The 23795-nt window shown below is 40.6% G+C and overlaps 1 protein-coding gene across 8 annotated transcripts in view; it reads left to right on the plus strand.

Annotated features, from left to right (window-relative positions):
• Positions 1 to 23795, plus strand: part of tle2b (TLE family member 2, transcriptional corepressor b) — an 87662-nt gene that overhangs the window by 36616 nt on the left and 27251 nt on the right. For all 8 annotated transcript variants that reach the window (XM_044362400.1, XM_044362393.1, XM_044362394.1 and 5 more), the window contains 2 exons: positions 2058 to 2102; positions 23729 to 23791. In XM_044362400.1, coding sequence (XP_044218335.1) covers positions 2058 to 2102; positions 23729 to 23791 — 108 coding nt within the window. The remainder of the gene's footprint in view (positions 1 to 2057; positions 2103 to 23728; positions 23792 to 23795) is intronic.

Here is a 23795-nt window from a genome sequence, read left to right on the forward strand (position 1 = left end):
AAGTGAGTAAAATGAGACAGGGAATAGAGAGATAGACTGAAATGGAGAGTGAAAGAACATCTGACAGCTAGAAAGAGAAGGAGGAGAATAACTAGAGAGAGAAGGAGGAGAGAGAGAAAAGACGGACTGACAGCCTCTGAAAGATAGAGATAGGAGTGAGAGGGAGGGAGGGACTGAATGAGGTAGGGAATAAATGTAGAGAAGGAAGAGAGCAATAGAGTGAAAATGAGCAAGAAAATACAGAGAGGAAGAGAGAGTCGTGTCTCGCTCTCATCAGTCAGAGCGTTGCTCATCCGGCGGCAGAGGCTGCCTTTGTCACCATGACGGATCCTCGCTGTCTGTATGCCACTCGCCACCAACACCATTACAGCACATTACCGATGTACACACACACACGCGCGGAAACACACACAGAGGAGTGAGAACGGCACATTTAGCAAGCACACGCACACATGCAGAGATGGTAGCAGAAGGTATTTAGTGAGCACACACACACACAAACACAGGTATGTTTGTTGTGCTGATGGCTCATATAACTTGGCATTCAGAGACTCACAAAATACACATGCACATTCAGATAGGAGCATGACATTGCTTATGACCCTTTTACACCTGCTATAAATGTGCAGTCTGTAGTTGGATAAAATGGTGCGTCCAGTTCAAGGGAAGCGTTGTGGTTTTAGGGCCTTTGCAGAGAAAGCAGCTGTCTTTAGGTTTTCAGCCGGTTTGCTTGAGACAGCAGGAAGTGGCAGAGTTACGTGACTTTTCAACTTCTTGGATTAATTTTTTATTAAAGGGTAACTTTCAAGTCTATGTTAATTAATACTCACTTGCCTACATGTACAATGAAATAGTTTTTGTTACGGCAAGGCAGTTTTATTTATATAGCATATTTCATTACAGGTAAACTCAGTATGCTTTAATTTACCGTGCATACAGCAACAAGTGATCACAAGTTATGGTAAAGAAAATGCATGCAAGACTGACAACCACCCACCCTCCAAAAGACACTGACAAACCACACAACCATCCCGCAGACACACACACACACACATGCTTATAAACGAATACACAATAATGAATCATAAGCCTGAGAAAATAGAAGTGAAGTGAAGTTTACTTTGGAAAGTGAACACAGTTGTGACAGATCTATTGGTCACTGTAATCATCACTTTTGTTCATACTGGCTGTTAAGAGATCAATTCTTGGCTCAACTCAGGCTGTAAAAAGACTAACTTTGTAAAAATACTCACTTGATTTTACTCAGGCACATAAAGCCTCATATTAGCTTTGGCTGAATTTTGGAATACATTTTTGCACAGGTTGAGGACTGTGAATTTTGTCCAGCATCTCTTACATCGGAGTCATGTTAGGAAGGAATGTGGTCTGACCTATTCAATAGCATTTCGTTTGCAATGTCTTCTGCATGCATTTATTTTACACCTTGAATCAACATGTGTTTTTCTTTGTCCAGACAACATATTCAGATACAGATCACATGTTAATCCCAGTTGTAAATAGTGTCTTTACGTATCCTTCATTATGGACACACACCAAGCAAAACTCATCACAAAAACACACAGACATGCACTGTTCAGACACATGGTGTACAGTGTTCTTAACAAGCAGTCACAGAGTCAGGCTCATTATTCTGGCCTCTATACATAGGTGTTTGTAGAAACACAAACACAGAGGGCAGCAAAACAACAAGCAGCAAACAAACATCCAAAGTCATGCTTACACACACACACACACAAGCACAAACACAAACACACAGGCTGAGACAGTGATCGCACATTACTCACACCAAGACATAAATACCTCATTATACAGAGACACACACACCCTCACTTGTACTATATACACACATGCTCTTTCCTTCCCATCTTCTCACTCTTTTTTTTCTTTCTTTCATTAAAGCAGGCTGACAAACAGCAGCATATGCACCGACGCTGAGCAACAGCTGTTCAATGGGAGATATTGTGTAATAATGAATGTTAATGTGTGCTGTGAATAAAATGCTAACGAAACTCTGTCACTTGTGTTTGTCTCCACAGTACTATGAGATGTCCTATGGTCTTAACATTGAGATGCACAAGCAGGTAAGAGAGACTGTATTTGGTATGTTTTTTTTTTTTTTTGTTGGATTGCCGCTGGTGTACTTGGAGGCTGTGCATAGGTGTGTGTGTGTGTGTCACTTTTTGTGCAGAAGTTGCATTTATTGAGTGGGCGAGAGGAGGTGAATGTGTTATTTTGCACACTCAAAGATTGTATGCCAGTGTGTTTTGTGTAGGTGGGTGTATATTTTAATGTAACTCTTTTATGTACTGTATGTACACTACGTAACCGGTGCTCTTGCATATATGTAAATGAGGTGGATAGATTACTAGAAACACCTTTGAATATATTACAGTCATGCAACATCAACCATATTGAGTCAACACACACAAACAACAAGTAGAATAATAAATAATGTAGTATTTAGTCCAGAGCTGTTGTGTTGCATTACATTACATTCTACAGGTGACTCTATTTTTCTGGTCACTCAGTGTTTTCTGCTTAGTAGGATAAGCAGGATCTGTTGCAGCTTAAATTATTGTGTAACGATGATCAGCAAGGAAAATAAAATATCCTTTTTCCTTTGTACTTAAAAAAGGATAAATGAACAAGGCGGTGGAATTAAAAGCATTTTTGTTAAACAGGTAGACTAATAATGACTGAGCAAGTGCAACAAGTGGTTTCAACACTGAGCAACGGATTTATTAGTTTCAGAAAGGGTCACCGCACAACACTGCAGTTTCCCTCTGTATGCCTCTGTATGGAACACAAAGCCAAGTACCTGCACTGTGGCATGAAAAGCATAATTATGATGTCACTATTGACTAAATGTTTATTTATGTCTCCTCTCTGGTTATTAACAAGCAAAAAAAGCTGCAGATTGCTGCTCTAGGTGAGAGAAGAAACAATTATGTGAATGAGGAAATAAAACTGTTTAACAGTAGCACAACAGCAATCATCCTGGCTGGTAACCATAGAAATGTTAAATGTATGTTTTACAGGACCGAGGTTAACTGCTACTCGATGTCCACAAAGTTTAGCTGTTATCTGCTGCATATAGGCTAGTTAGGACTGGGATGTGAAATCACCCACTGGTTCTTCTAAACAATGTAAAGATCAAATTCCAGATGAAAGGCAATAAAAGAAGGTCAGGGAAAATTGCACATTATTTCCAGTTATCCTGGCAGGGATCCAGTATTCTTGAATGAAGATGTGTCTGATGAGCAGGGTTTGCTCTCAGGAGCCAGTGACTGCTTGTCTCCACACTTGCTGCTAATTTGCTGTCTGGGTCACATTGCAGAAAAGGAAGACAGTCAAATTGCAGACAGAAAGACAGGCAGAGAGTCAGATAAATGTCCAGACAGACAGACAGGCAGACAGACAGACAGACAGATAGCAGACATGAGGTCTGTTCTGCTGTGCTGACACAGCTCCATGCAGATAGACAGAATCATTATCCAGTAGAATGGCATCTTCCTTTAAGGTGACTGCCCGAGTCTCCCTCACTGTCTCTATCTTCATGTCATGCTAACTCGCTCTCTGCAGTGGAGTTGCGGACTGTCACGGAAGACAAGGGTTTTTTTTTTCTCATTTCACAATGAAGTCCCAGCATGCCCGACATATTGCATTTAGAAAGCAACTCATTGTTTGAAACATTCCCTGAAAACGCCTTCAAATGAAAGCTTCTGCACTCTGCACTTTAACCTCATAATCACTGTGTCATTTCATGATCAAGGTAATTACAGCACAGAGACATCAAACAGTGGGTTTCTGTCCAAATACTTGGAGTGCAGTGTACATACTTTAATACTCCAGACTCCACTACTGGCTGATTTTATGTCCCATGCTTGAAATTATGGCTAATCAGTCTGATGATCGGGGGATATTTTAACTGATTGGCATCAGCTACAGCATATTAAACTCTAATCTAGATCCTTTGTTGATTGTAACATGTGTTCTAGGTGAAGCATCAAAAATGATACTCTATAACACATAGCTTGTGACGCACCTATGCAGATCACTTTGTCAGGAACATGTCATCATACCCGTATGGCTCCAGTCTGCCTGTGTGTTCAGTGGAATTTCTTTTGTGACACAACATAAATTCTCAATTATGTTTGAAGCTGAGATTGTGTGAAAGTGTCCCTTCTGCTCTTTTGGGTTCGTTCAAATCCAAATTTCATCACAGCCTCTGACCCAAGACATGAACCACATTCAAAAGCAAGAAAACTCCAAAGGGACTTTATTTTGGAATTGTTGCACTGGTTAAAAAAGACTTATGTGCACAATAAAACTGACTGATGGGTGGGATGGATTGATTCCCGGACTCTGCAGCAGACACAAGTATTGACAGAGCAATAAGGGGGAGAGAGACAAACAGACAAATTGAGAGAGAGACCAGAGAAGAAACAGTAGAATTTTGGAAAAGCTACTTTAAAAGCTTTAAAAGCTGTCAGTCATTTCATGCTGACAGAAGTTGAACTATAAAGTAAAGATACTGATTTATACAGTTTTCTTACTTTATTTCAAGCTTGTGTGAAAGAGTAGTGTGAGAAATGTCAATACCTGTTACCATTGATGAACTGTCAATTAAGATAAAATAGCACTATATTATTCCCCAACAAGGTCATTCAAAATTTAAAAGATACTTAAAACAAGTGAAGCACCAATTCAGTAAATGAAATTGCTTTCTTCTCCAAAAAAGTAATTAGGATTTGCAGTTTTGGTTCAGAATATCAAAAATTCTTATATGCCACTAAAATACTCTCCATTTTTAAACTTTGTTGAGCTAAACCACCAAGCAAAATGCAGTGAAAGTTGTACTTTAAGTCCAAGAAGAGAAACTTTTACTCATAGTGAAAAGGAACAAAGAGGAAGAGAGAACTGAGGAGAGACATACAAAGAAAGAAAAAGAGAGAGATGGCTGCTTGGCAGCAGAGCTGGGCAGAACTGGACTGTCAGCTATTGTCGCCAAAAAGGAGAAATGGACTGGGGTGCTGGCTGCACCTCTGAGAGATGGAGAGACGAGGAGGAGGGAGAGGAAGAGGGGGAGGAGGAGGGGGATAGGTGGGGAAGCTGACAGAGGGAGGCCAAGGAGGGGAGAGTGTGGAAAATAGGAAGAGAGGAAGGAGAGAGGAGAAGAAGAGATACGATGACAGGAGACCAAAGAGCTACAGTCAGGAGAATGAAAGTAAAAGAGAGAGAAATAAATGAAGAAGGAGAAGGGTTGGTGTCAGGAACTATATTGAACAAAGCTTTAAGAAGAGAGAGCCAGGGGAATATGAAGAAAGGAGAGAAAAGGTAGAAAAAGTAAATGTTTGAGCAATGAGGAGAAAAAGAGCATATGTGGGGAAAAAAATGATCCAGAAAGAAAAACAAGAGAGCAGGTAAAAAGGGATAACAGAGGAGTTGGTAGGAGAGCCAGGGAGAAAGAAATGTGAGGTAGATAATGAAAGAGAACTTACAGTATCACAGATAGAAAAGGAAGTAGAGAAGCAGAAATTGACAGAAATAGTATAAAAAGAAGAAGGTAGGAGCAGTGAAACAGACAGAGAGAGAGAGAGAGAGAGAGGGGGGTGACAGGAGAGAGCGTGATAGAATATAAAATGAAGGAACTGGTATAAAAAGGATATCAAAAAGAGTGATTGAAAAAAGAGATAGCATGAGGAATTTGAGAGAAAGAGAGTGGACAAGGATAAAGCACAAAGAGGCAGGTTGTAGAAAAGGAGGACGTTACAAAGGAGGAGTAGAAGATAGAAGAGTGAGTGGGATAGTTTGAAAAAAAAAGAGAGCAAGATAATTTAAAAAGCGGGGACTCTGAAGATATAAAAGACTGCAAGAAAAAGAGAGAGCACGGTAGAGAAAAAGCAGTTAAGAGAGTGAGGGAGATAGAGCAACAGAAAAAAAAAACCTGAAAGATGGCGGGGGAGAGCTAATGTTGGAAAAAGTGTGAGAGCAGGGATGAGAGGAAAAGAGGGATAGAGATTAATTGAACGGATGAAAGAGGAGAGGGTAAACAGGAAGGATGAAGCTTTAGAAGAGACAGATAAAGACCTCAGAGAACAGATGAGAGGGGGGAAAAAAAGAGATGGAGATGAAAATGAGAGCCAAGAAAAGGAAAGCAATGGAGGGAAAAGGAAAGAAAGGGGGAGGGCAGTCGGAGAAAGAGGGAGAGATAGAAGAGACATCAAGGAAGGGAGGGGAGCTTTGAGCCCGCTCTGAGAAATAATGAATCATGAATAGATTTAACAGTATCTGCTCTTATTTCCTCTCCTCCTCTTCTCTCCCCCCCCCAGCTTCCTCCTAACATCCTGTCGAGATCACTGCTATTGCCTCCCTCTCCCCTCACTGTCTCTTTCTCTAGCTCACCCTCTGTCATTATCAGTGGCAGGGCCATCTCATGTCCCGGCATTAATTGAGCTGTAACAGTCATCTCGTGCCTTCCTACCCTTCCTTTTAGTCTCTTCTGCTTTTTCATCTCTCTCTCTCGCTCGCTCTCTCTTTCACTCTTTAAATTTCACACTTGCTCTTTATCTTCCCCCTCTCCTCCCTCGCCTTTTTTACTATCTTGATCTTTTCTTGTTTCCTCTCTATTTATTCCCTTCTTCTCTTCTTCTCTCTGTCTCTTTCTCAGATGATTGTATCTGAACTATATGAAGGCACAGGAAAGATAGCATCTCCCCCCCCTCCGCCTCCTCTAAGCTGTATGGGATACAGTGACACACACGCACATGCATGCACACGCCATCACATTATCTCACTTGGTTCACTTCCATTATCATATCATATCATATATATATATTTATATATATATATATATGTACTAGCTGTATCCCCAGGAGGAGCGAGGGAGGCTATAAGGACTTTACACTGCTCTCTGTGGTTGTTCTATATTCATTGATATAGCACTTCTGGGGCCTGGGTAGTTATTGCCTGTATCACCCCCTATGTGCAGACACACATGTATATTCAGTGACTCTGTAATTCAGACAGATACTGTGGACTCACAGTGGTTGGCAGAGGGCAGCTTATAGGTATGATGATGTGCTGTACATGTTGTACTGTAAGGTGTGTGATGAATGGATTAATGCTGCTGATGTATGGACAGTAGGAGGATAACAGGATGATGGCAGGAGGTGCAAATGAATAGAAGCTTTGTTGGACTTGTGTCCAGCCAGAGGCAGCCTGGGAAAATATGAAAATGTAGAAGGCAGGAAGTGAATAAGATATTCCTTTCCTTCCATCAGCAGTTAACTTCAAAGGCCCATTAAGCAAAATACGCAGCCCACAACTGCTCAGTGATAGTAAGAAGGCAACAACCACAGAAGCACTAATGATCTAACAGCTGAACATCCTTATCTATGATCCACGTGCATTTTTTGGTGCATTTCAGGTTCAAGGTTCATTTTAATTGTCATTATACAATGCAGGATTGCACAATGAAATTCAGTCATAGCCCTCTCCGAACTACACACATTGACAATGTATTCACAAATATTAAAATATTTTAAAATTCAACAAAGTATGTAAAAGTAGCACTGAAGAAGAAATTTCAAAAAGAAAAAAAACGTATTATATTAACAAGGAATATACAGTTATATTTACCTTCCCATTCACTTGAATGAGAAAGTGTATATATACTGGTTGTATATATACCGACAAGTTTTTACATATGTGCAAATTAAATATAATATGCCAGTTACAGTGCAATTAAAAAGTTGGGAGTGGAGTAGTGGGAGTATAGTGCAAAGGTAATGGTATATAAATTAATTTTGAAAAAACAAAAGAGAACTCGATCAAAAGGGACCCAAGGATGTTCAGTCCCTGTCCTAACGGACCCGTAGATAATTAGACCCAATCAAAAGTATGGTCTTTTAACAGACCCAAAGAAACACTGACACTGATGTGCCACCAATTAACAAGCAGCCCCATTAAATAAGAGTAGCAGTGGATGTAATTTTTGTTCACTCTTTCTGTCTATTCTGTGATGGCTTGGATCCACCAGCCTGACAAGTCCTAGATCCAGTTTTGGTTACTTATGAAAATCTCTAATTTAAGAAGTTTGTTGATAAAAATATGAGATGATCTCACTCTAAATATGGTTATGGAAACCAATGTATTTACCTTGACAGTTTTAGGGACAAGGATTTGTATTCCAATTCAAATATTTTATTCTGACTGATTTCAATTACAACAGACCTTCTAGATAAGATAAAAATGCTTTTGCAATCTCTACAGTTAAAGCCCCTAGGCACCAATAGTTCACCCGCACAGCTGTTTTCACTTATGTTGCCTGATTAAACTTCTTCTCAAGACTGTGTCATGTATAATTGGTATTGATGCATTTAAGTTTTGTAACATCACATAATTCCCAGCATAGCTCCACCCAGCGTCAATGTAACTAGAGGTCTAATCAGAAAGAATAATTGAAAACACCTGTGTAAAACTGAAACTGTAACCGCAAACATACCAAACTACAGTATAATAGCTTTTTGGTTATGATTAAGTGCACACAGGAAGCATATTATTTTCGATTACTAAATACCAATAAATTCATAACTTTAACTTTACATTACCGGTTGACCTTAGCTGGCCAATGAATGAACTGTGTAGTATTTTGATGGTAGCGAGTGCTTTGCTCTCTATGGGACTGCATCTTTTACAGTAACGTTGAATGCTATTAAGCAGTAAACGTGTTTACTTACAGTTTGTATGTGCAGGTATGACACACACTATTTTACACACTGACCTTGCAAACTGAAATTACCTCAGACTTGTAACATATCTTTTTCCTCTACCTTGTAGTGAATTTTAACATGTGTGCATATACAGTACTGTGCATGTTTCAGAGGTAATAGGTGATATCAGCAACAGGGCCCATTATTTCTTTGCTAGGATAGTGTCCTCCAGTAGACCCTTGGGACCAGCAGGGAAGCCACTATGGCAGCTTTTCAATAACTGCTTAGCTAAGTGTTTCTCAACGACTGGGTTGGGATCTGACAGTGCATCGCAAAAAATGGTTCATCTTTACACTGCCGCTGTTACACTGTGGTGTATGTGCTGTACATCATACCACCCTCCTATCAGAAATGAACACCCTGTATCAGTGTCTTAATTTTACCTGCAAAGGAAACATGAAAACAAAAACACTGTATTAGCTAATGTTGCATTATACAACCACTTTCATATCACTGGGAACAGGAAAATCTCATCTTTGACTCCAATTTGGACTCTGTTGTAATTTATTATGATTATTCATATACAGCGATAACTGCTTTTAGGTGTGTATAAATGTCTCCCTGATTTATTTAGAAATCGATATCCCGAGAACCCAAGTAGCAGCCTGTCAAGCCTGCACAGTTGGCTGATTGAAATACTGCGGACTCAAAGGTTAAAATCCTTCAAACAAGATGTGCTTTTTACATAAGGTTACACATTGGACCGTGACATCAATTTAGGTTTGCATGGGAAACTCTTGATGTCAGGAGGCTGCAAGGAAGCTGAGAATGTTGCATATTTGGTCACATTTCGTAGCCTGATACAGCAGGATGCTAGGCAACAGGGCTACTGGGCAGCGGCGGTGCTTAATTAGAGATTAGACAGCAGGAACCTGGAGGGGGCTGTGTAGTTTAAAGCTGGGTCACAATTGGATTTTTATAATAGTTCACGCTGTAAGATGCAAAGTAGCAAGCTTCCCTTGGTGGCAAGGAGAACATGTATTTACAAAACAAATAGGCTACCAGAGGATGAAAGTAATGTGTATTCTTTTAAATGCTTTGATTTTTAATCTCACAAAAATAGAGCTCAGAGTGGCCACAAGAACACAATCACAGATATACAGAAGTGCAGCACTACTGAGGTGTACCAGATTATATCCACAGAGATGGTTACACATGTATGCACTCACATTGGTGTGTTGGAAGAGTTAAATCTAAAAGTATCATAAAAGTAAAAAATAACAAATGTAGAAGTGCTCACATTCCTGTTTCAGTTGAAAGTGATGCAATAACCAGTGTTCACAGGGAGAAAGAGGGGAAGAAATAAATAAGACAATTTAAAAAATCACCCAAAACAAAACAATAAAAAAACGAAAGGGCTTAGGGGATCAATTGTCTTTGAGCTGATTTATTAGTAGTCTGTTAACCACAATGTTTGACTTTGACTATTTTCATCTAGAAAGGGTGTCCAAATCCTGTCCAGATGTTTATTTATGGACATAAAATGTCAGTAAGTTGAAAAGTCTTCATTGCCTAAATCCTTAAACAGAAGAACTAGATAGAAGTGATGCACCAATCCAAACTTTTCCTCTCCCAATACCCAATAATTTAAAACCTGTGTACCTCACTACATGGAGCTCATTAGAATCATTTTTATGTTTTACGAAATCAGTCCAGAAATTGCTGTAGCAATAAGAACTGTGTTGGTAGCTGTGTAAAAGATAGTGGAAACACTGAATTTTGTAATGAATTTGACATTGACAGTCACATCATAGCCGATACTTGATCCACTTCATAAAGTCAGTACCGGCACCAATACCCATCTAATATATGACATTGGTGAATTCCTACAAGGTAGATCCAGTAAGCACTAAGATTCCAAACTCAAACTGGGTTTTGAAGGTCAAATTAACACTTTTACTCCAGTGTGTGTGCAGGTCCACATACAGTGCCTGTAACTTCTCACCACCACTTGACATTTTCAATATAATTAGGTCTCAGCTAGATCTTGTCTGTGTCTGAGATAGAGTATAATTTGTAAGTAATAATATTTTAAATTGTCTCACTTGCCCTATTAAATATGGAGATCTCTTGTGCAAATTTCCATATTTCTGCCCATGCTGCCATGCTATGTCATATTTTGCAAGATTGACTGTTCCAAAAGTGTTAAGTTTCATTAAGTGTTGCTGGCAATATTCCTATTAGCTGACCTTTTGCATTTACATTGTATTACATTTTTAAACTGTGGACTCTGGTCAAATGAGAGACTATTTTGATTATAAATACTGTAAGGCTTCAGACATCATCATTCAGGCCATATAAATGACCAAGACTTTGAAATTCCTCCACCTTACCATGTAAAACCTTTTCAAATATCTCCCAAGACAAATTAACAGTTGTAAAGGTGGCATCGTGATGAGAGAGACCATCCCATTACTGAAAGGTGTCAGCGTGTGCGTCGGTGTGTCCTTGAGCTGGATAGTGAAACTCTAGCTGGTTATTAATTTCAAGCCATTTAGGATCATAACAACATGAGATAAAAGCCTGCTAGGAACTTGTAAAGCCGAATGCAAAACACCAACGTACTACTTTAGAAACATAGATGATAAAGCAGAATGCTTGATAGGTAGGCGTTTGTCCTAACCGTTAGGTTGAATCACTGAAATTAACAGTCAGGATATTAATATTACTTATACTTTATTTTAAGGAACACTATTATAGATAGGAGGTTCACACACTATATACAGGATATTATGAGAATCAGTGTTAGCATATATATAGCCTTTTACATACTGTATCAGAATGCTAGATAGAAAGACTGCGTGGTTCACAGACCAGGCAGGATATTATAGGAAGCTGTGTTTGATAGTCAGGATGCTCAGCAGCCAGACTGTTTCCCCTGTGGACTCCTGAGGACAGATGAAGCAGCTGGCTGTCCTTCCTTCCTGCTCCCTCCTTTCATTTCACCACCACACATATGAGGCTGAGTGTGGGAGTGTGTGTGTGTGTGTGTGACAGCGGGAGTTAGTAGCCCAATCTTTTTTTGCACTGCTTTTATGTGATAGGACACGTTATATTGCAAACAATGTCTGCATCAATGGAACTTTTTTTAAGCAGATATACAAATAAAAAAACATCTTTGAATTGAGCTAAAAAGAAAGTTTAAAATCTAAGGGAAAAAAAAGACAGGAAAGAGACTGAACAGAGTGAGGAAATAAATAGAGACAATGAATAAAACAGAAACAGGTGCTGAGGAAGATTAGTACAAGCAGGAGAGGGAGATCACATGGGGAAATGTTTATCTGTTTGTGTTGTGTAAAAAAGTGTGTGTATGTGCTTATCCTCCCGCCTAATTAGCCCGAGCTGTCTAGCCTTTTTATGCATGTGTTTGTGCACGTGTATGTGTGTGTGCGTCTGCATGCATTGGTATATTTGGCTGAAGTTGTGACCTGAATCCTCATCTCATTTGGGAGAGAAGAGAGGGTGAACAAGGATGAGAAAGAGAGAGAGGAGAGAGTGCGAGTGAGAGATGCCTTCATTTTCAACTCACCACTTTGCTTCATAATAGGATTGGGCTTCTCTCTCTTTCCTCTTTTTCTTTCTCAGTCTCACTCTTTCCATCCCCTCTGCCGTGTCTTTTTCTCTCTGTCATACCCACCACCCAGTCAGTTGATAATCCCGCAGTTGTGGTTTGAGTTTTTTTATTTTCTTTAACTGGTTTTATTGAAAGGGCTGGATTAGGACAAGCCTGCATATGTGGGTCAACTAGAACGCGCTTTGGAGAGGTCAAATGACTTTGTATGTGTGTGTGTGTTTATGGTATTTATTTGCACTCTCTGATCAGTGGTGTATGCAGTCCCTCTTTGCACATGTTGTAGCATCTGTGCTCTGTGTGTGTGTGTGTGTGTGTGTGTACAGCTTTGATGTCTCTCCCTCTCTTTCGTTCGCTCTCTCTCCCTTCCTTCATACCATGTGTGTATGCCTGTGCATACGTGTGTAACAGAGCTCATTTGTGAATAATGAGGCATAGAGAGAGAGTGGGAAAGAGTGTGATATAACCCTTTACAAATGATAGAAAATAAGTTGAGGGAAGGAAAAACAGTGAGAAAGAGAAAGAGAGAAAGATGAGATGAGAGTGAAAACAAGTGATTAAATTCCCAGGGAGCTAGCCTTTTAACGTAATGGCTTTGTCACCCTGGCAGAGGAGCTCTGAGTAGCTACACAGACTGTATTGGCTTATCTGAGTGTGTGTGTGTGCATGTGTGTACATGTATGTGATAGTGGCTGCATGTGCTACATGTTCTGTGGCCAGTGCTTCAATTGGAACAAAAAAGGTGCCTGTACGCTGAACGAGCAGTTTGTTATCTTAGATGACATATCCAGGTATTTTCACATTCATGAGGTTATCATTTTAAAGATAATGACATTGTAAATTTAATTTACAGTTGGAGCTTTAATGTACAGTATATGGTTTAACACTAATTTCAGTTGTGCGTTAAGGGGTTAGCAGGTGGCCATTGTACTTACACATTAACTGGGGCTCAGAGGGGGATGGGGGGCTCAGTGTTATCACAAATAGTACCACCTGTATCCTTGGTGCTATTTACACTTCAGCAAATAACTGAGGTTAGTAACAATGAAAGTCGCAGCAGTTGAATTCAAAGATTCTTCTTTCGTCCTTTTGACAGTCTAAATCCATTTCAACAAAAAAAGTATTTGTCGCTGTTTATGTTTTGGCTTAGTTAAGTTTTTAGTTAAAAAGACTAACCACCAGGAGGTAGAGGCATGCAATATGAAATATGGGGACACATGTGTGCCACTACTGAGTACCAGACCACTTCAAGAACTGTCTGTGATTTTAAAGCAAAAATGAGAAACTGTCTTACCCTGCACCGTAGTGTGCGTGTGCATCTTCGCGTGACTTTGCATGCATGCGTACTGTGCAGCCAGCTTTGCTACTCTGGCTACTTTGTGTCTGATTGCATTGCGGACAACATGAGTTTGAAGCCGTATGCAGTCTGTCAATGCAAGCTGGTGAGCTGGCACAGTGTGAATATGACTAATAGCTTAGTGTATAATATAGCCAGAGAGAGAGAGAGATCTAGTTGGTTGTAAAACTACAACCCCGACTGTGAGGCACAGATTTTGTGTCTCACAGTCACATGCCCTAGAAAAAATCTGTGTGTGTTTGTACAGTACGTGTGTATTTTGTAAAAGTGCATGTTAATCTGTGTATTGCAGATACATCTGTATGGACCATGCAGCTGTGTCCTTGCATACATGCTTGTGTGAATTTGTTGTAGGTACATGTTTATAACTGTGTTGGATATCCACCGATGTGTTTGTGTGTGTGTGTGTGTGTGTGTGTGTGTGTGTTTGAGGAGTAGAAGTGAGCTGTCTGTCTGTATTTTTCATTCTAAATGTTTCTCCTGTCTGGTCCGCTGCCTATCTTGTATTGGTTCTGCACTGAAGGTTGAATCGGTGTCTTTATGTGTGTGTATGTGTCTGAGGAAGTGTGTGTGTGTGTGTGTATGTGTGCTTGTTGGTCTCATGCTGGGAGGCTCTGCTTGCTCTGCACACAGCTCTTCGTATGTGTCCTCTCCTCTGCTCTGTTTGGATTGGTTTTCTGTGTGCCCTTGTTGCTTGTGTGTGTGTGTGTGTGTGTGTGTGTGTGCATGGCATGCTCTTTGTGTGCGTGATTCTGAATTTGTGTGTGTGTACTTGTGTGTGCAGTTGTATTCGTGTGCACTATTCTGAGGGTGTATGTGTGCACGTGTGTGTGTCTTTTAGTGTTTTTGTGTGTGTGTGTGTGTGTGTGTGTGTGTGTGTGTGTTTCATTGCTCGTGTATGCTTTGCTGCTCCCCTTTCTTCTCTTTCTCTCTCTCTTTCTCTGTTTCCCTTCCTCTCCTTCCAGAATAGAGGGGCCATCAATCAGAGGCAAGGGGGATAGAGGAAGGGAGGGAGGGGAGGAGGAGGCGAAAAGGAGGAGAGGAGTTGGCTTGGCGCCAGGGAAGAGGAGCTGGCATGCTGCCCAGAGGAGAGAGAGAGAGAGAGAGAGAGAGAGAAGGCGGAGAGAGGAAAAAACAAGACTGAGCAAGAAAGAAAAGAGAGGGAGGGTGGAAGGAGATTGTGGGAGAGAAGCAGGGCAGCGAGATAGAGGAAGAAGGAGAAAGAAATGAGAGAGAATGCGAAGGAGGGCAGAGAGAGAGAGAGCAAGGCCAAGTGCACCGAGGGAAAACAGAGTGAGAGGACACAGAGAGAGAGATACTGTGGAAGTGGAAAAATGAGCCAGCAGAATAGAGAAAGTAGGAGGTTGATTGCATGGGGAAAAGGGAGAAAGAGGGGAGGTGGGTGGGAGGGTTGAAAGAGAGGAAACAGGAATAGCTGTTTTTATTGAACAGGTCTGTGCCTGCAACACCAATCAGTGGGTGATTAGCACGTCATTGGCTACAAATATTTACCTTAAACTGTTCACAGAGGGGAGAGCAGTCCAATTAGAAAGCAGGGGACAGAGATAAGCTCCAGGGTTGTGTTTGCGTGTGTGTGTGATATGTGCACACCTTGTGACTCCTGAAAGATAAATGAGTGTATTCTGCAGCCATACACGTGCTTTACATAGGGTCAGTAACATACAGTGTGGCTGTGTCCAAAATGAATTTATTGCACGTACACCACTTTTTGATAAAAATCCCAGAAACTAGTGAGTAACATGACATTACAGCTGTTAGTGATGACGCAAAATGATGACGATTCATACTGCAAGTGTATGAAAGCTCAATTTACTCCTCACTAGTAAACTAGTGTAGAGCTGCAATTAACAATTACTTTCATTGTCAATTAATCTGCGTATTATTTTCACAATTAATCAATAATTGTTTGGTCCATTAAATGTCAGAAAATAATGACAGTTGCTGATCACTATTTTCTAAAGCCAGCAAATACCGATGACAAATATATTCATTTTACACTTTACTGTCATATATGTCATTTATTTGATTGCTAGTTTAGTTTATCCAGGGCAACTTGAATTTGATAAAATAAGCTTTAAGCTTTTCCTGGATCACCACTGTTAACTGCAACCAGTCACAGATATAAATGTTGGAGCCTCAGCACTCTTCATGTCACCGCAACACCATTTTGTATGACCTTCTTTCTATCAAAGTAAAGTTGACTGGGCACGTATCCTTTTTTTCCATTAACATCATGCATCACATTCTGGCACACCTTCATTTTGAAGTTGACTGTCACTGGAGTCTACTTCAGTTAGAGGTTAAGTGCTTTGCTCAAGTGTTGCTTCTTCTGTTTCATAACCTACAGTATGTTCAAGGATCCAAACCAGCAACTGTTTCAGTTACAAGCCAAAGAGAGGCACTAGGAATAGAAACAGAATAGGAGCGAAGAGAGATGGCAGAGATTTTTGTTGAGTGCAATTAGAGTTAGTAGAGGAGTGGGGTATCTCTCTCTCTCCCTCTCTCTCTCTCTCTCCCTCTCTCTCTCTCTCTCACACACACACACACACTCACACTCACACATGCACCCGCATAAAGCTGGCTTGCTCAGCGTAGTGGGACTCAGAGGCTGGCACAGCTGGCAGTGCCTGAGCACACTGGGCACCATCTTCCTCCTCCCGTGCCAATCTCAACCCACGCTCATCACATTCAAATTCACCAAGCTTTATTGGCAAGATGAATGCGGTCACTGTTGCTTTGCCGTCATGCTGGAAGGCCAAATACAATGCTGATCTTTCACAGCAAAGTAGTTTCCCGGTTGTTCCAGTTCACTTTAGTGTTATGAGTGAAAGGTGTGCAAGAAAAAACTTGAGCTTGTTTTTCATCCTTACATCTGAGTTTGCCTGCATTTCTGGTCTTGATTAGAAGGCATTACACATGAGCCTCAATATATCACTTTTTAGCTCTTACAAGCCTGCCAATATGCTACAGTTACACAATACAGGGTGGTTTGTCATTCCAAGGAAACAGCTGGGGGGCAGATCTTACTCCAATAAGACCCCCTCCCTCTGAAACAGCTTTGTCTTTGTCAGAACAATCACATGCCGACTGATTATTTAAGTATGTACTGTACACACACTGTTACACCATCAGACTACGATGGCTTATTTTGTGAGTGAGTATTATTATTTTCTTTTCAGTGTACCCACTGCCTCCTCTACCCACCTGTCTCGCCTGTTTCTACTTCAGTTAGTCATTTTCTACATTTCCCAGAATGCCTTTTGACAGCCTTCACAGAACAGGCAGGAACGTGTTGCATTTGCGCTGTGGGTTAAATATGTGGGTGGAGAGAGCAGTAGCAATAGCAATAGCAATCGCTAAGTAAGTGCTTGAGAATAAGTTTTTCCAGTCAAGAAAAAGTGAGAATTACACCTCTTACACAAAAGCACAACTCTTGTCTCTGCATTAATTGTGGTCTACTGGACCTAGTGTTGGTGTAGAAATATTACTGCTACTACTACTACTAATAACAATAATAATAATAATAATGATGATACATTTAATTTTTACTGCACTTTTCATTTCATAGAACACACAGCATAAAGAAAATAGTAATAAGAGTTAAGATGAAAAAGCCTTCCTGAATAGAAAGGTTTTTAGGCCTTTTGAAAGAGTCTAGGGTCTGTGCTGCCCTCAGATGGTTAGGAACACTGTTCCACAAGTGTGGTGCAGCAGAGCAGAAGGCTCGATCCCCCACGGTGCAGAGCTTAGTACTGGGGGTCAGGAGGAGCAAGCTGCTGGCAGATCTGAGGGTGCTGGTGGAGGTCTGTGGTATGATCAGTTCCTGTAGGTAGAGAGGTGCATGTCCGTTGATGGATTCGTATGTGAGTAGCAGGACTTTGTAGTCAGTCCTGAAGGAAACAGAGAGCCAGTACAATGAAAACAGAATTGGTGTTATATGTTTGTGCTTTTGCACTCAGGATCCTGGCAGCGCTGTTCTGAATGTATCACTACCTCTTCTCACAGTAGATGTCTTCCTGTTTGGCAGTCGAATGTTGGTGCAAAATCATTGCTGTCACACCAAACATGACCTTTACTTTGTATGTTTAAATTTTCATGATGATAAAATCTGTTGGATGGTCTCTCAGCATGAATTCATAGTTGCCAGTTATTGCTTTGATGTTACTTGCTTTATGCCAATAGAGGTCAGGCAGACAAAGCAGCTAAAGTCAAAAGAAGTTTTATAATTGAACTACATAAGGTCAACACACCTGTCCTGAAATTGGCTTTCACTGTATGGAATCGCTGCTCATTTGCATTAAGCTGAACTCTGCTCAACTTTCTTTTGTCACCCGATTGCAGAGATTTCTTTATTGATCATAATTGCTGCTCCTTAGCTGTAAGTGATCATTTGATACTGTTCCTGTTCCTTCCTTGTCTACTGCAGTCACTGCTGATGTGAGCAAGTGGTTACTTTGGAGTTTGTCTTATTCTATTTCGTGGTTTTTTTACATCTTTTTTTGTCTCTGTCATTGTGTGAGTTGTTTTCTGTCACTGTTTAATTTAAGTTGACTTGTAAATTTGAGTTATTTGATCAGTTTAGAAAATACGTAAACATTGTATTTGCATAGATATTAGTATGTACAGGTGCTGTAATGCAGGATTTTGCAACATAGGCTATAACTTATAACTATTGTGTGTGTGTGCGCATGTGTTACCTTTTCACACATCTCAGGTTGTATCATTATTCAGCAACAAGGCACTGTGATCATATAAACATTTTGCTGGTTGTGATTATCATCCTGTCAATGATCCAACGAGATGACAAGTCTGAGTGTGCTGGCATTGTGTGAGTGTGTGTGCATGTGTGTGTGTGTCCCTAATATGCACCACCGTCTCTGGAACAGGCTGTCCTTGTCCTGTGTTTCATTCCCTCCTTGAGATCCTCAATTTCTCCTCTCTTCTAACTTTACTTCCGATTTCCATTATTTGTCTGTCTGTCTGTGTTTTAGAAAATAATTTTGGGAATTTCTGCGCCTCTAAATGAAAAGCTGTTGTGTACTTCTTTCTCTCTCACCTACATTTTTATCTCTGTTGCGCTTAAAGCCTCTCTCTTTCTCTGTCTCTCCCTGTCTGCATGCCAGTTGGCAGCATATCTGCCCTCAGGTGTTTATTGACCAGCTCTCTCTCTTCCTTTGTATCTACCCATCTATTCATCCCTCCATCCGTTCATCCTTCCATCCGGCCAGTCTCTGCCAGTACTCCCTGGTGGCTGTGCTTTGGCAGGGCTTTGGAACGAGACTATGCCGTGTTGTTTCTGACACCTGGCCCGGCTCGGACTGTTTTTGCCCAGCTCACTTTCATTCTATTGTAAAACCCATCGGCTGATTGGCTGCTTTCACTCACAGCACCATTCAGTGTGTGTCGGCCAGGACATGGAGTTGGCGAGATGCTGCTGTGTTGTTCTCTGGTAGTACTAGTGCAGTGCCTGTTCAAAACATGCCTGTTCAGAACAGGCCAATTGCTTGGATTCTGGTATTGCTGCTTCAATGCATAGAAAAATTAATACTGTTGATGTGAGGTGTGAATGAGTATATACACCAACAACATGAAAGAAACTAACATTCTGTTATACACAGATGTTAAGTACTGTAATAGTGAATCTTTTCTCATTTCAAGTAGGCTATAATGAGGGCTGCATTTAAAAATAAAATACAAAACAGAGAGCTTTTGAAAAAATGTGCATCCCAAAATAAAGTGGATTGATCATATTGGGCTCTTAGATTGTTTATTTTCTGTGGCTTCAGTTCAGATCATTTGAGTGGGTATATTTGCCCAAAAGATTTGTGCTTATATGAGACATACTGGTTTTGAACTGCCTGTGGGAAGTAGCCTAAGAGTCTGTCCATTCTTGATTAAAAGCTGTGTTTTTGCTGTCTACTTTTCTCTTTTTAGAGCATGCCATGTGAAAAAACTTTTCTCTAACTCGCTATACAGCTATGATCGCCGGCTGTGCTCGTGCCTATGATTTTATTATTATGGAGTACAAAAAAATCAGAAACATAAATAGTTTTTGGTGAAAACAAAAGGACAGTGTTTCCCCAAGGCTGAGTGCTTTGGGCTGGGGGGGCGGAGGCTGAGCAAAACTCAGAAGAGACTCAGCATCCAGACTCTGTTTAAGAGTGGCTGAGATTGACACTTAAATGAAAATAGCTGGTCCACCTCAAAGGGCAGTCCACTCTAAGTGAGCCTGGTCATGTTTGGCCAACCCATTGTTGCTAACTTCAGGGCTAACCCTCTTCATTTTTGCAGCGGTTGGGCAAGCAACACATGAGACTTTTTTTGGTCTTGAGAAACTGCAGCATTTATTAAATGACACACTGTAGCCTGTGCTGTACATTTACTGCCAGATTGACAACGTACTGCTAACCTTTTCCTCTGCTTTGCTCGCATTCACTGTTGCTTTTCTGCCGCTTGCTCTCTCCACTCACAGTCATACACTCACTACGCACACACATTACGCACTGAACTATTCCTTAACAGAGCTACTTTTATAACAGTACCTTTCAAGTAGATGTCATTTGAAGAATGAGGAGAGGGAGGATAACTCAAAACAATTCCACAATAACAGAGGGTGTTATTGTCCTGATAACATAACCATTGATATTAATGATCATGTGAGATTTTAACAGCGGTAGGGGAAACACTGCAGGGACTTGAGGGTTTAATGAACACTCACACTCAATATTTTCCGTAGATTTTTCCTTATTTAAGTACGTATATCTTTTAGCTATTTCCAGTTAGGCCCTATGCAATTTCCAAATCATCAAATTTTCCGAGTAAGAATATCCACTCACACTAATCCAAATTAATCTCCACATTCAGAGAAATGCTCTGGACAGTCACAACTTCAACAGCCTGCTCTTTTTACTCCTGGACAGCATACTCCGCACTCAGACACAGAGCTGAGCGGCTCACTGTTCACTTGTTTATTCAAGGTTTATTAATATTAAATGTGTTGCGTGTTCAAATTGCACCAAATTCAACACTGCATGTCCTTGGGTCCCCAGCAATACAGCCCCCAAGTGTGAAATAGATCGGATGAACGGTTCTCAAGATATGCAAAGGACATACATTCATACATACTATATCATGATTTTAATTATATATAGTTTAAGGTGTATTAATATACAGTTTTGTTATTAACATAAAATTAAATGTATCAACCAATTGAAAGGGTTGCTAATAGCACCAAACCCACTGATATTGAACACCACAAATATAGAAATAGAACTTGCTGACATTTCTTAAGCTGAAACCCACAAGTGTTTTCTTACCTGATACTAGACAACTACAATCTTTATCAATTGACAGATTTTCATTCTCAAAACTTTTTATTATTGCAAAGATCACTGAGAGCATTTTTTGCTCAGACTACAGATAATGTGTCCACAATTTTGAGCTGTCCATGTTTTCCAGTCTGTTTTTTTTCTGTTCTGCCCTCCCGATCTCTGTTATTTTAATATATTCAGTCAAGTTTATTTGATTTTTTCAAAGTTATGGCTAGACTATGAAACAATAAATGAAAGCAGCATTTATCATCCTCATAGATCAATTTATTTCAGTTGAGTTAAGCTCTTGTTTGTTATGTTCAGTTTGGTTTGGTTAGGTTCTTTTTCTGACATGTGGTCCAGCATCTGTCTTGTCAAATTGGCTTGTATCTGGCCAAAACTGAGCTCAGTCATCTGAATTGATCTGTGGCCTGAGGACAACCTGTCCTACAGTTCATGGCAATTGGTGTGTTTTTTTTTTTTTTTTTTTGCAGAGCTGTAACTGAGGAAAGGACAGTTCATTCAGAATAGATGAATACATAAGTGAATTAGAGGAAAAGTGTCTATATTCAGAGTTCACTGTTCATGTTCATGTCTGCACCATGTCAAAATGGCATAGCCCCAGCCTAGTGTTTGAACCTGCCTCTCTTCCATCTTGCACCATTTCACAAGTTGCTGTTTGTGTACAGTAATTCAGTTGATCGTGAGAACATCTCTCAGGGTTGGGCAATTTGCTGATTAAATTGCTCCCAGTTTGTGATGGTTTTTTGACAGATAAGAAAAGTTTTCCCAACTCCCAGGCTTGAAGCTTAGGTTCATTCAAACACAGCTCAAACAACAGATGTATTTGGGAAAGGAGCCTTTTTAGGCTACCTGTCAACAAAGCCAACATGACCAGCACTTACAGCCATTGTTAGGCTCTGTTAGGATCATCAGATCATCAGTCTCAAGAATGACTGTATCGAGTATATGAAGGCTCCCAACCATGTGACCCCCTAGTGCCTTATTATATTTCCAGCTGAAGTCTAGCAGGATGAAGTCAAGTCAAGCAGACAAACAGGAGGTTTCAATAGAACTGAATTTAGCTGAATATACAGGGAAATGCCTGACAGACAGTAGGTCTGTATGGTGTGTAGTGTAGTCTTATAGATTTCTTTGCAGCTACTATGACGCACATTATAGGTGCATGAATCTATTTCCTCTTTCTCTCTCTCCACATCTGTTGCTCTCTCTCCCCTCACTTCTCTGTCTACACACATACAGCATACATACATATCACTCCCAATACACTAACGAGCTAATGCACACCACCTACACACACACACACACACACACACACACACACACATGCATACATTAACACATGATATGATGAGGCTGCGTCTATCCTTGGAGCAGAGCTGTGTGCCTGGTGATAGCTAGTTTATGAAGTCATGATGAGACTGGCTGTAACTGACAGACTGGCTGATCATATGTGTGAGTGTATGTGTGTGTGAGAGCCTTTGTGTGAAGGTGCATACAGCCCTGTCAATCATTGCTTTGCCCTCCATCACCCTTTTGCTGTGTTTTTCTCTTCCTCTTCAGTATCTTCAAGTGGCAGAAACATGTGTTAGTGAGGATAGAGGGATACAGAGAGAGAAAACAAGATAGGCAGAAGGAGGAAAAACCGAAAAAAATTAAAGTAACGAAGAAAAAACACAGAAGAGAAAGACTGTTGTTAGAGAAATAAAAAAGGGCAGCTGAGGAAAAAGAAGGGAGGATAAATTTAAAATGGAGAGAAAGGGAGTAATATAGAAGAATAGAAAGATGAGAGAAAATGAGACAAAGTCAGCAAGGGAGGAGAGAGAGAGGGAGGGGAGGAAGAGGATGAATAGGGTAATAATGGCTCAGTGTGAGAGCTGTTGTAGAAAAATAGAGAACGGCTGAGTGAAGAAGAGAACAAAATGAGGCTGAGGGCACTCAGACAGATAGAATTAGACACACCGCAGAGGTTCAGTGTGTGTGCGTATGTTTGTGTGTAAGAGACACAGTGAGAGAGTGTGTGCTTATTTTTTATGTGTATGTGTGTGCAGGCAGCTGTATTTTGTGGATGGTTACTAGGTTTGCAACGTGTGCATGTTGTGTGAGCGAGTTTGTGTGTGGATGGGTGGGGGTAAGGAATGATGTAAGGAAAGATGTTATTCACCATTTCCAGACCAAGAAAGAGCATGTTTATGGATTTTACGAGTTTTAGAAAATGGACAAATGTAATGGCACTGAACAGCCGACTGTGACAGGTGGAGAGGTTTTTGTGAATGTGTGTTTGTTCGCTCATATGTTTGTGTGTGTTTGAGAGTAAAAGAGAGAGAGAGAGAGAGCGAGAGAGGAAGACTGAAGTGGGTAAGAGCGCGTGAGGCTGAGCTAAATGAGAGTGTGATGGTGCTAAAAGACCAGATGATGACTGGAGGCCTAATGGTGCCTCCGTCCTTCCTCCACATTTTTCTTAGTGTCGTCATTGACAGAAATCCTCATTCATTAGAAAGGTGTTTTAATGCAGCAAAGGTTCAGTGTGCTGTAAATGTCTATCATATGCTCTATGTTCATTGTGTACTTATTATCTTACTGTATGTGACATGATCGTATATCCCTTTCTCACTCCTTCTGTCTCTCTGTCGCTTCTCTCTTTCTGTCGCAGGCGGAGATTGTCAAGCGTCTCAGTGCCATCTGTGCTCAGATCATCCCTTTCCTCTCTCAAGAGGTAA

Source organism: Thunnus albacares, chromosome 9, assembly GCF_914725855.1.
Source record: "Thunnus albacares chromosome 9, fThuAlb1.1, whole genome shotgun sequence".
Lineage (NCBI taxonomy): Eukaryota > Metazoa > Chordata > Actinopteri > Scombriformes > Scombridae > Thunnus > Thunnus albacares.